The following is an 11,822-nucleotide window of genomic DNA, read 5'->3' as shown; positions in this document are numbered from 1 at the left end:
CTCTGGGGTTGATGTTGTACTCAGAAGCTTCCACTATGTTTCCAGTGTTCCACCTGTCCACAGCAGGAAGTTCTGCAGGAGTTCTGCAGAAACCTCAGATGCCCTTCACCCCCTCCTCCTTCTTCTTCTTGGAAATATTATCATTAATATTGTCCCGCAACGTTCTTCTTCTCCCATCTTCCCCCTCCCCCTCCTCCTCCTAACCTCCGGCTCTTCATCCTCCTCCCCCCCTCCTCTTCCTCCTCCCTTTTCCTCTTCCTCCTCTTCTTCCGCCTGCTTTTCCTCCTACTCCTGTTCCTACTCTCCTCTTCCTGTTCATCCTCCCACCCTCCTCCTTCTCCCCCTCCTCATCCACCTCCTCACTTCGTCCTTCTTCTCTTCCTCCACTTACTGCCCCCCTTCCTCCTCTTCCTCTTCACCGTCCTCTTCCTCCTACAGCTCCATCCCTGGCCACCAGGTGTCTCCAGCAGACGTTACGCGGCTCCGCATCCCGATGACTTCCCCGCTCCATCTCTCTCCATCATCCCGCATCGAGGAGGAAAAGGAGGAGGAAGAGAAGGAGGAAGAGAAGGAGGAGGAGATGGAGGAGGAGGAGTCTCTGCTGCTGCTGGTCCTCCCACCTTCTGACAGACACGCACACACGCACACGCACGCCCCCCGCCTCCCTCAGTCCACCAGCAGCGGTCCGACGGCCGCATCCTCCATCCTCCTTCCTCCATCCTCCTCTTCCCTTCCTCCTCCTCCTCCTCCTCCTCTCTGCAGCTTCCCCTCCGTGTCGGTCCCGCGGGGGGAGCCCGTCTCGTCCTCCTCTCCTGCAGGAGCCGCCATGGAGGCCGTGGGCGGCCGGGGGCGGCGCGCCGGCGCCCGGGCTCTGCTGCGGAGGAACTGGCTGCTCATCGCCACCGTGCTGTCGGTGCTGCTCGGTATGTACCCCCATACATACCGTGAATGTGGGTGGGGTGGGGGTACAGGGCACGTTTTGTGCCCCCCGCCCCCCCACCCAGATATGGACTCGTCTCCGCCAGACGTGACCAGACTAAGGTGGAGGTTGGCGAGCGTTTGCGCTCGCCCGCAGGTGCACGACTGATGTTTCCCGGATGTCAAAAAAAAAAGCGATAATCTATAAATTGATAGGATTGCCTTTCGGGGATACCTTTTAGTTTTTCCAAAAGTTACTACGCATAAACCCGAGGAGTACTCAGACTACTGTTTGTGTGCGTGTACATGGAGTACTTTTAAAATACCGCTGGATTGTACGTGATTGTACTGCTGTGCAGTATTTGAAAGTACTCACGGTGCGTTCTAGTCGGTTCTTTGTTCCTACGATGCTTTGCAGCAGTTACAACAAGGTACTCTGTGACCAGGAGGGGCGGGGTTTGACCTGGACGGGTCAGCGATCAATCACAGGTCGGCTGTCAATCATCCAGAGAGCACCCCAGGGTCAAATGTACCTGGATGAAGAACGTCTTCCTTTTGGATGGTGGCGTTGTATGTTGCTATGGCAACACACCTTTTCTGCCGCCTGCAGTGGAGCCGCTCCGTCAGTCTTTAGGTCCGCTGGGATGTGGTGAGGAGGAGGTGATGAAGGGGTGGAGGTCAGGCGCTACGTTAGCTAATTCCACCAAAAGAAAGTGAGGGTCAGAGATGATCAGCACCTCCTCTGCCTGCACCTTCTTCTCCACGCCAGACCTGGCGATGCCTCCTGGTGTGATTCCCACTCATGTGCATATGCAGGAGGTCCAGGGCTTCCTGAAAAAGGGAGTTGCCGAGGGAGTGAAGAAAGTAATTTCAGTGACACCGTCATCGAAACTCAGCTGTTTCGTCATCTTTACCCTTCACCCTTCACCCCCTGCCTTCACCACTTCACAGCTGATCACCTATCAATCAATCAATAGAATGTCGTATCTCCATGTCTCCACCTGCCGTGTTGCTATTACTACTATTATGAGAGCTGAAAAATAGGCAGGAGGCGGAACTTAACTCGGATGGGTCGGCTGTCAATCATACTGTCATCCATTCCCTGTCAATCATACCTTAAGACAATTTGGATTTCTTAGAAAATGTAGAACCCAGGGAGAACCCAAGCAGGCAGCAGGAGACCTTAGATCCCAGTTGTTCCTTCATGTGTGACTTTCCACCCTGCAGGGATCCTTCTGGGCGTGGTGGTCCGGGAGTACGCCTCCCTCTCCCACCTGCACAAGCACTACTTCGGATTCCCGGGGGAGATCCTCATGCGTATGCTCAAGCTGGTCATCCTGCCCCTCATCATCTCCAGCATGGTGACAGGTGAGGCGCTAACTGCTAACAGGTGAGGTGCTAACAGCTGACAGGTGTGCCGCTATTAGTTGAAAGGTGAGATGCAAAAAGGTGACAAGTGTGATGCAAACCGCGACTGGATGATATGCTTACAGGTGACAGTTTAGACGCTAGCTGCTAAGAGGATAGGTGAGATGCTAACAGCTAACAGGTGAGATGCAAACAGGTGACAGTAGAGCTGCTAACAGGTCAGCTGCAAACAGGTAAGCTGCTAACAGGTGACAGATGAGGCATTAACATGTAGCAGCTGAGCTGCTAACAGGTGACAGGTGAGACGCTAACAGGTGACAGGTGAGCTGCTAGCAGCTAACAGGTGACAGACGAGATGCTAAGAGGTGAGATGGTTACAAGTGACACCTTAGCCTTTAACAAGCTAGATGCTAACAACTAACAGGTAAGTTGCTAACAGGTGACAGGTGAAGTGTTGACAGACAACAGGTGAGTTGCTACTGGTGACAGGTGAGCCACCACTGATAACAAATGAGATGCTAACAGGTGACAATTGAGCTGCTACCGATAAAAGGTGAGACACTAAAAGCTAACAGGTGAGATGATTACAAGTGACAGGTTAGGCACTAACAAGTCAGATGCTAAGCCTATGGGTAAGCGGCTAACAGGTAACAGTGAGTGGCTAACAGGTGACATGAGAGCGTCGAAACAGGTGCAAACAGGTGATGTGATGATAACTGCTAGCAGGTGACAGGTGAGATGCTAACCGCTACCAGACGACAGGTGAACCTTTAGCTGCTAACACGTGACGGGTGTTGAGCCAGCAGGTGACAGGAGACACTCAAGCCATTAACAGGTAAAAGATGAGCCACTAACCCCTGACTGGTGGTCACTAACAGATAACAGGTTAGCTGCGAACAGGTGACAAGTGAGGTATCAACATGCAACGGCTGAGCTGATAACAGGTGACAGGTAATGTGCTAACACGTGACAGATCAGACACTAACCGCTAACTGGGAACAGGTGTGCTGTGAACAGGTGACAAGTGTGCTGCTGACGGGTTATATGTGAGGCGCAAACAGATGACAGGTGAGCCGCTAACTGTTAACGGGTGATTTGCTGACAGCTAGCAGGTGAGATGCTAACAGGTACCAGATTAGCTGTTAACAAGTGAGATGTTATTATGTGACAGAGCGTGGTTCAAAAGGACCAAAGCAGACTCACCACCAAATTTCCAAGAGTCGATGAGATCTTCAGTAAATTCCAGGAACTCAAGGTTCAGCAATGGATTGATCTTCATAGGTGAACAACATGGTTCCTTACGTAGATCGTTGAGGAAATACAGATCAGTGCAAGTCGTGATTTAACTCCAGGCTCAAACCTCAGACTCTGCTCACAGAGCTTGAAGCTTCCACGGACTGCCATGATGCCATTTTACTGAAACAAGTTGTACCTCAGCCGTCAAAGCAGGCTCTCATTGACAGCTAGCTTAGCACGAGTTCAAACCCACACAGTGAGATGGCGGAAGAATAGGAACATTATTGAGTTGAAGCAGGACTTCAAGGCCTCCAAGGACACCTCTGAGGTGCAGCAGGAGGCAGCCGGACCCGAAGGAACACTTTAACAGTTCTGTTGTAGAATAATCTCACAATGATTAGAATATTCTAATGTTTTAACTTTAGTGTCATTTAAGATGACTATTTTTGTGCTCTTTTTTTTCATCCGTTCCTGATGGTTCTAATGGTTTTTGCCATCAGGTGTCGCTGCCCTGGACTCAGAGGTGTCAGGGAAGATCGGCCTGAGAGCTGTGGTCTACTACTTCTCCACCACCATCATTGCCGTGATCCTGGGTGGGTTTGACTCCTCCGCTCCAGGCTTCTCTGAGACTGCTAGCTTAGCTAGTTAGCCTAGCCACCCTAGCTCCTAAATTCCCTCCACACGGGCTATGGAGCCCGACTATAACACTCTTTTAGAAAAAGAAGGCGTGAAGATGATGGTTCCAGTAGAGGTTCCACGCTGGGCTCTGTTCCTAGGACCATCATGTTGGTGGATGAGGCATCCTTTACCCTGGAGCCCAGGCTGACCCCAAAGTGACCCCCATGTGGGTGTAGATCCAGTCCTTTGGGTTAGCCAGTCTGCAGGTGTTGGTTTGGTAATTTTATCCTCAATGTTCTAATTGATCCACTTGATGACTTGCAGGCATCATTCTGGTGATGACCATCAAACCGGGTGTCTCCCAGACTACGGAGCACATTGACCGAGCTGGAACCACACCCAACGTCACCACGGTGGACACCCTCCTGGACCTCCTCAGGTGACCCCGAACACCCCTCCCCCACACCCATTCAGTCTCATGTTTTAAGTTCAAGTACTTCCAGCCCCTGGCAACATCTTAAACACAGAACCCAGTAGATGTTAAGTTACTGTTGAAGTTCTTCAGGAACATTCATAAACCATAACTTTTCGTCGTTTGGTTCTGGATCCCTCTGGGAGAAGGAGGGACATTAGGAGGAAGTACAGAGTACATGTCCACTGTTTTTGTACCCAGAGGCAGTAGGTACTTGGTCTTTGAGGGCTTTTTCCGTCCTCGGTACACATTTCAATGGAAATCTTCTGTAACCCTGACCTTCTCTTCTGTCGTAACCAGAAACATGTTCCCAGAGAATCTGGTCCAGGCTTGTTTTCAGCAGGTAAGACCAACTGGCCACTTGGTGATTGGTCAACACAGGTCCCCTGAAGGAATCCGTGATATGTGAACTTTGTGCATTTGCTTTATAGTACAAGACCAAGCGCAAGGAGCTGGAGCCTCCGGCCACTCCGGTTGAAACAACCATGGTTCCACCTCTGGCTGTGACTATCATGGCAGCAGTTGAGGTAGGCCTCGGCACCACGGTTCTGTCTCTGAGCAGGAACATCCCAGCATCATGCTCAGTTCACTGCATCTCAGGGTCTTTGGGGGTGGGGGTCCTGGTCCCGGTGGTGAAGATACAGAATTACACTTCAAAGAACCTCCAAAGTTCTTTATCTACAAGGGCTAGTCTTTAATTTTCCAGACAACAGAGCTTATTTGTGTCTCGGGTACACCTGGGGAATCAGGACACCCCAGACGTGTTCCAAGTAGCTCTGGGTCACCGAGCTGCGACCCTGCAGTAGAACGTCTGTGAAGCTCATCAATAGCCCCTTAGAACCCGCCACAGCAATAGTGGGAGTAGCTTCCTGCCTCCGCCACGGCTCGGAGAATGAATCGCCCTCTTGTTTGCTTTCTTGGCAGAACATCACCAAGGACTACAGGGTCGTCGGGACGTACTCCGACGGAATCAACGTCCTGGGCCTCATCGTATTCTGCGTTGCTTTCGGGCTGGTCATCGGGAAAATGGGAGAGAAGGGACGTATCCTTCTTGAGTTCTTTGATGCCCTGAACGAAGCTACTATGAAGCTGGTCCAGATAATCATGTGGTGAGTCCTTCAGATCAGAGGGTTCCACACAACAACTTCACAAGTCATGCAGCAGAAGTAAACACCTGCATAACAACATTCTAACGAGTCCACCTTGTTCCTTCTGGAAACGTTCTTGGTGCAAAAGGGAAATTAGCATTCTGGTTGGAATCGCTCATCGGTTAAGATGGAAGAGAGCAGCAGAACAGAGGGAGCTGGTCAGAAGATAAACCACGCCCCCATCCACCAGCACAGACCCTCATTTAGCTTTTGGCTACAAAACTAGCTTGTTGCTTCAGATCAGTCAAATCCCTCAGGACAATTTGGAGGAAACCACTTGGTTTGGTTTGAGTCAGGAGAGAAAACCTCAACCCATGGTTCCCTTTGACACTCAATTAGGAGCGTAAAGCTCGGTGGTCCAATCTGTACCATTACCATTCCTGTCAGATGTTCTGAGACAACGATCAACCGGGGTAAGGTTTGTCTTACCTGGAAATCATCATGGTCATGTTCCCCAAGTCACCACGTGTAACTCTTGATTATGAGGGAGGGTGGTTCTGCAGGTGTCCCGCCAAAATAAGAGCTTTTCCATGGCTGGACGCAGAAGGTCTGCCGAACTAAGGCGTGAGATGTGACCTTTAAATAACATTTAAAGAACCTTCAGAAGACATTAAAAGCAAAATATCTGGTTAGAATGTAATGCTTCATTTATCTGCTCACCAAAGTCCAACTTCTCTCCAGAGTCTAACTACTTCCTGTCTGTCAAGCAGCTGGTGCTGGTTTAAAGTGGTGCACGCTAGCACGCTAACCTAGCCTTGTTTTTGGCAGCTACATGCCTGTGGGGATCCTGTTCCTGATAGCAGCCAAGATCATCGAGGTGGAGGACTGGGAGATTTTCAGGAAGATGGGTCTCTACATGGTGACGGTGCTGAGCGGGTAGGTGGTGTGCTCTGACGCCGCGATTTACTGCCTGTCCTGCCGTGTGGCGAGGCAGTGAACGCTGCACGACAGCGATAAGAAGCCAGGACATTTGAAAGTGCAGACGTGAAGAAACGCTCAGCTGCACCCTAAATCTGCCTGATGGGGGGGGGGGGGGGGGGGGGTTCCAGACCACAGCATTCTAATCAGGCCGTTCTGCACCACCTGCAATCTTAAACGTTGCAGGTGCGTTTAAGGGTCCTGCAGGTCGAGGAGATCACCCGAAACTCGAGTCATTCGGGCCCATGAAATGGAACTGGGGAACCTCACCAGGTGTATTAGAACTTTTCTATCTGAGGTTCCTGCTGGATCCAGAAGCTTTTCCTCTGAACCTGAAACCTCTTTGCTGATTGGGAACTTTTGTTGGACCACAGAGGGTCTCACGAGTTCCTGCCTCTTCTGCTTCTCAGTTTGGCCATCCACGCCACCATCTGCCTGCCGCTGATCTTCTTCATCATCGTGAGGAAGAACCCCTTCACCTTCACGCTGGGGATGGCCCAGGCCCTGGTGACGGCCCTCATGATCTCCTCCAGGTCAGAGCCCTCACCCTGTTGCACGATGAGGTTGCAGAACACCAGCTGTTCCACGTCAGGGTGGAATTCAGTTGCTTGGTCCCTATCTTAGCAACATCTGCTACATGAGTGATGTCACTCAAGCAGAGGTACCGCTTGAGTGACATCACTCCAAACTTCTTGTCAACCCATGTTGCACAAAACTTCAAAGTTATGTTGTGGGTTCCTCACACTTCAGTCACTACTTAGGAACATTCATGTTGAACTTTTAGTAAACCTCCAATCACAGGAAGATCAGGTTGGCAAACATCCTCCTCTGCTGTTGCTAGCGTTAGCTACAAGACAGTTAGCTTTCCCAGCGAACCATGTTACATGTTAAAAAACACATCTCAGCACAGAGGAGAGAGCATGGCTTGGATAGCATGTCAATGCTAACATATCAGCATGCTAAAATGTAGCATTAGCATTGACGGCCGACTACTTTCACAAACGTTCTCGGATTTCACTTGTGTGCGTGGAGTGAAGAGGAGGAGGCGGAGGAAGAGGAAGAAGTAGAGGAAGCTTCCTCCCTGAGTTGCTGGTCCTCTAATCATCTCCCCCTGATTGATGGCCCTTCCTCTTCGGGCTGTAACGGCGCCACGCACCACTTCCTGCCCTGAAATATGGCCCATAAAAGGTTCCAGGGTTCTGTTTCACCGCTGCTTTTCCAGCAGAAGTCGCAGGGGCAGCATTTTCAAGGCTCCCCCCCCGCCGCAGGGGGAGGGGGTTCTGCGAGTTATTACCCCCGATGATTACCTGCTCGAGTTCTCCTGACAAACCAGGACATGAATCATGTTCTCAGTGTTCTGGAGACATCCATACCGAATCCATTGGAATTGGGTTTTTCCAAATCTGCCGTCAATCAAAGATGCAACCTTGACGTTCCCCAGTCAAGGATACGTCCCGTCTTGAACCAAACACGACGCGACACGCAAGGTCACGCTGACAGAGGCCAATGTGTGTGTGCTGCAGCTCCGCTACACTGCCTGTCACCTTTCGCTGCGCTGAGGAGAACAACCGCATCGACAAGCGCATCACGCGCTTCGTGCTCCCCGTGGGCGCCACCATCAACATGGACGGCACGGCCCTCTACGAGGCAGTGGCTGCCATCTTTATCGCCCAGCTGAACGACTACGCCCTGGATGTGGGCCAGATTGTCACCATCAGGTACGTCGGGGGAGGGGGTACTTGCTACTTCATATTAGCATGCTATGCAGTTTCAGGCTGTAAAAGTACACATTTTATGTGAAGAGTACATGATAGAGCGCAGTTCTTTATGGGTAAGGGAGCTACAGCGTCCCGGATGTCATTTCCTGTGGTTCGGGCAAGTTAGTTTGCTGCAGGTGGGGTTTGTCTGACAAGGTCACTCAATTTTCCTGTTTAACAAGGATGGTGGTGACGGCTAAGGTTGTAGCTGCTAACACTTGGATCACCTCAGCAGACCTTGAATCCTGGACCTTCATAATAAAGGACGCGTCTCATTTTGTGTTTGATGTATTGCAGCTAATTAGCAGAACCATTTCGGGGGGGGACTGGCTAGGTTTGGGTTCCGCCACGGGTTCTGTGATCTTCTGAGTGGGTTCATCCAGTGGTGTAGAACATAGAAGACAAGTCTGGCTCTGACTCAGCATTTGTCTGATTGAGAACCAATAAGGAGGCAGAAGGGAATCTGGAGTCAAAAGTGACGCAGGACTTTACTGTAGATGTTTTGAAACGTAGCAGGATTCCTTATGGGTTTCTTTTGTGGCAACCAGCTGATGGATCGTCTCGGTTCTGTTAGATTCGATTGGCCGTCAACCTGCATGTGAGGAGCAACATTGTTGTCCCTCTCTTACAGTATTACGGCAACCGTCGCCAGCATTGGAGCGGCAGGAGTCCCTAACGCCGGCCTGGTCACCATGGTGATCGTCCTGACAGCTGTAGGCCTACCGGCCAGTGATGTCACTCTGATAGTGGCTGTGGATTGGCTGCTGTAAGTTTATTGGACTTTCACGTCTGGAGAACAGTATCCGTTGGCGATTCTTTGGAACTCACCCTGTGTTTGGTTCCAGGGACCGGTTCCGCACTATGATCAACGTTCTGGGCGATGCCTATGGCGCCGGCATCGTCCAGAAGCTCTCCAAGAGGGAGCTGGAGAGGATGGATCTCACCTCAGAGGTGGACGTGGCCAACCCCTTCGCCCTGGAGGCCACTCTGGATGATGAAGAGTGTGAGAAGAAATCCTACGTCAACGGTGGCTTCACCGTTGACAAGACGGACGCCATCTCCTTCACTGAAACCTCCCAGTTCTAGGAAGTGCCATGCTGCTACGGATGGATCAGCGCCGCGAGCAGTGTGGGAAGGGGCCGCCCGAGCTCAAACATCAGCAATATCAGCCTCCATGACGCTTTTCCCCACGATGACCCCCTTCGTCCCTGAAGGACACCGACCAGATGAAAGTGCTTCCTTCTCCACCGGAGCGGTGCCAAGATGGAGAAACCTCTTCTAGGATCCAACTCTTTTGTTCTTGCGCTCTGATGAAGAGCACGTCGGAGTGAGTGTGCACGAGGACAACCTTTTGGAGTGTGTGTGTTTGTATGCGTGTGTGTGTGTTCTGCCACAAAAGTCTTCTTAATTTCTTTCCACGCCCCAGGCTGCTTCTCGATCCACCTCTACTTTCTGGTATCTCGTGATCTTGTCCGTCGACTTTCAGCTTCCCATAATGCCCGGCTCCAACCATCTGTCTGTGAATCTAAACTGTGCCAAACAAACATTGGAGGGTTGTACACAAGTTGCATGAAGCAATACGAGAGTTCTCTGACCAGCGTAGAAAAACCCGGTGGTTCATTACTGTGAACGTGGAGAACGTTTCTCAGACCGGAACCCTCCGAGTTCCCGTGGATCCGTTGCCGAAGTGGTTTCATCTCCAAAACTTCTTCTAGCCCTCCGGACTCTGCTAGCGCACGCTAACCTTTCATTGGATCCGCCATCCAGCACCTGGGGGGGCATCAGTACTCCTCCTCAAATACTGCAGTAAACTGAATCCAAAGCAGTATCAGTAAATATGAGATACTATACTTTGGACTCGTTTCAGCAAACACCTAAGTCCCAACACTTGTCCTGCAACTTCAAGGTTAGCGCTCTTTGCTCGTAATCAATTCCCATGAAGTTTTATACTGTGATCGAATCGTGGAATCACACACTTTGATTCCTTTGCTGAATCCAAGAGAACCTGAAACTCTTACCAACATTTCGAACCATTAGAGAGGCAACGATTTGATCCGGAACCAATCAATAGCATTGGAGGCATGGAGAACTTTCCTGCCCTTGGCCAGCAGAGGTCACCCAAAAGTTCCTTCGCACAGAAATTAGCAAGTTGCCGATTTAAGCCCAGTTCTTTTGTCCTCTGGTCTCTGCTTCCAGGATAATGCTAAGCTAAGCTAACATCCTAGTGCCCCCTATGGCTGCGGTTATTGAATGAGTCGGCTTGTCGATGAATCTCCCGATTCATACCCCAAGTCAGGGTGGTGTCTGGAACATACCGGCTAATGTCCTGTTATGAAGGACTTGTCAGTCAAAGAGACATGTGACCTGGTTTTGGCCAACACACTCGAAGCTTTTCCACATTACTTCTCTCCAGGACCATGAAACTGCAAGTGAATACGTGATAACATAATAATAGTGTCGTACTAACGTAGTACATTATGATAAGTTTGCTGAAACCACATGTCTGCTGTATTACCAAACATTGCTCCTGCAGGAAATGAAACATTTTCCTTTTCTGCTAGCACGTTGTCTTAGCGGCCGCGCGGCTCCATCGGATTTCTTGGGTTCCGGTTCTTTCTGGGTACACGTTGAGTACACATTGAAACACAAAGTGCAAGTATTTTATCTTATATCCCAGGACGAGCCACGCATCTGTCCAGATGGCAAATTATGGGATGTCACTTCAAAGGGCCGTTTCATCTCCGTTCCAAAGTACAACTACTCTTGTCCTACTGACTCAGAAGACAGAGGAAGGTAAACGAGGATGAACGAGGACAACTGTTTGTACTTGTACTCTGATCAGTTCTACATGCCCAAAGCACACTGTACTGCATCACTTCCTATACTACGTGAGTATCTACAGTACTTATTGACATGTTGTCCATCATGTGTATCTGCAAGCTAATAAAGAACATTGCTCATGTTTTGGCCACTGTGGTTAATAACTCATACTGGGAGGTACACAAACTGAGTGGTTCTAAAGCCTTCACTGGGTTCTCCAGTGCCAGCGGTGATCCGATAATGGAGCTACACTGATCTGCATGCTTGTCTCACAGAGAGAAGGTTCCTGGTTCTGATCCGGTGGTGGACTCGGTTCACCTGCCTGGGATCTCTACTCACTACCTACTGTCCTACCTACTCGCTGCGATTGGAGAGTATATCAGATCTCACGTTACGGTCTCCATGTTCTTCTAGTAGAACTTCAGCCACGGATCCAGAAAAAAACTGGAAGCATATCCAAAAAATCTGGAGGCCAGCGGTGAAGAACGGTTCTTATTGTCCAAATAAAGGTTCTGTCAACAAGGTGTCAGTGAAGAGGACTGTTTCTGAACCTCGGACACACCTGAG

At 50.3% G+C, this 11,822-nt stretch overlaps 1 protein-coding gene across 1 annotated transcript; it reads left to right on the top strand.

Moving 5' to 3' along the window:
• The first annotated feature begins 478 nt into the window (after nucleotides 1-478).
• On the top strand, nucleotides 479-11,397 carry slc1a1 (solute carrier family 1 member 1). Its single transcript, XM_086166511.1, has 12 exons — nucleotides 479-923; nucleotides 2,146-2,286; nucleotides 4,023-4,115; nucleotides 4,465-4,579; nucleotides 4,913-4,955; nucleotides 5,044-5,139; nucleotides 5,537-5,721; nucleotides 6,529-6,636; nucleotides 7,089-7,211; nucleotides 8,202-8,396; nucleotides 9,067-9,201; nucleotides 9,281-11,397. The coding sequence occupies exons 1-12, from the start codon at nucleotides 494-496 to the stop codon at nucleotides 9,519-9,521; spliced, it is 1,905 nt and encodes a 634-aa protein (XP_086022637.1). The 5' UTR covers nucleotides 479-493; the 3' UTR covers nucleotides 9,522-11,397.
• The last annotated feature ends 425 nt before the right edge of the window (nucleotides 11,398-11,822 follow it).

The sequence above is a fragment of the Fistularia commersonii genome, chromosome 19, assembly GCF_037954325.1.
Source record: "Fistularia commersonii isolate RoL2024-O1a breed Wild chromosome 19, RoL_Fcom_v1.0, whole genome shotgun sequence".
Classification (NCBI taxonomy): domain Eukaryota; kingdom Metazoa; phylum Chordata; class Actinopteri; order Syngnathiformes; family Fistulariidae; genus Fistularia; species Fistularia commersonii.
Note: the sequence above shows the minus strand (reverse complement) of the source record. Positions and strands in the feature narration are given on the sequence as shown.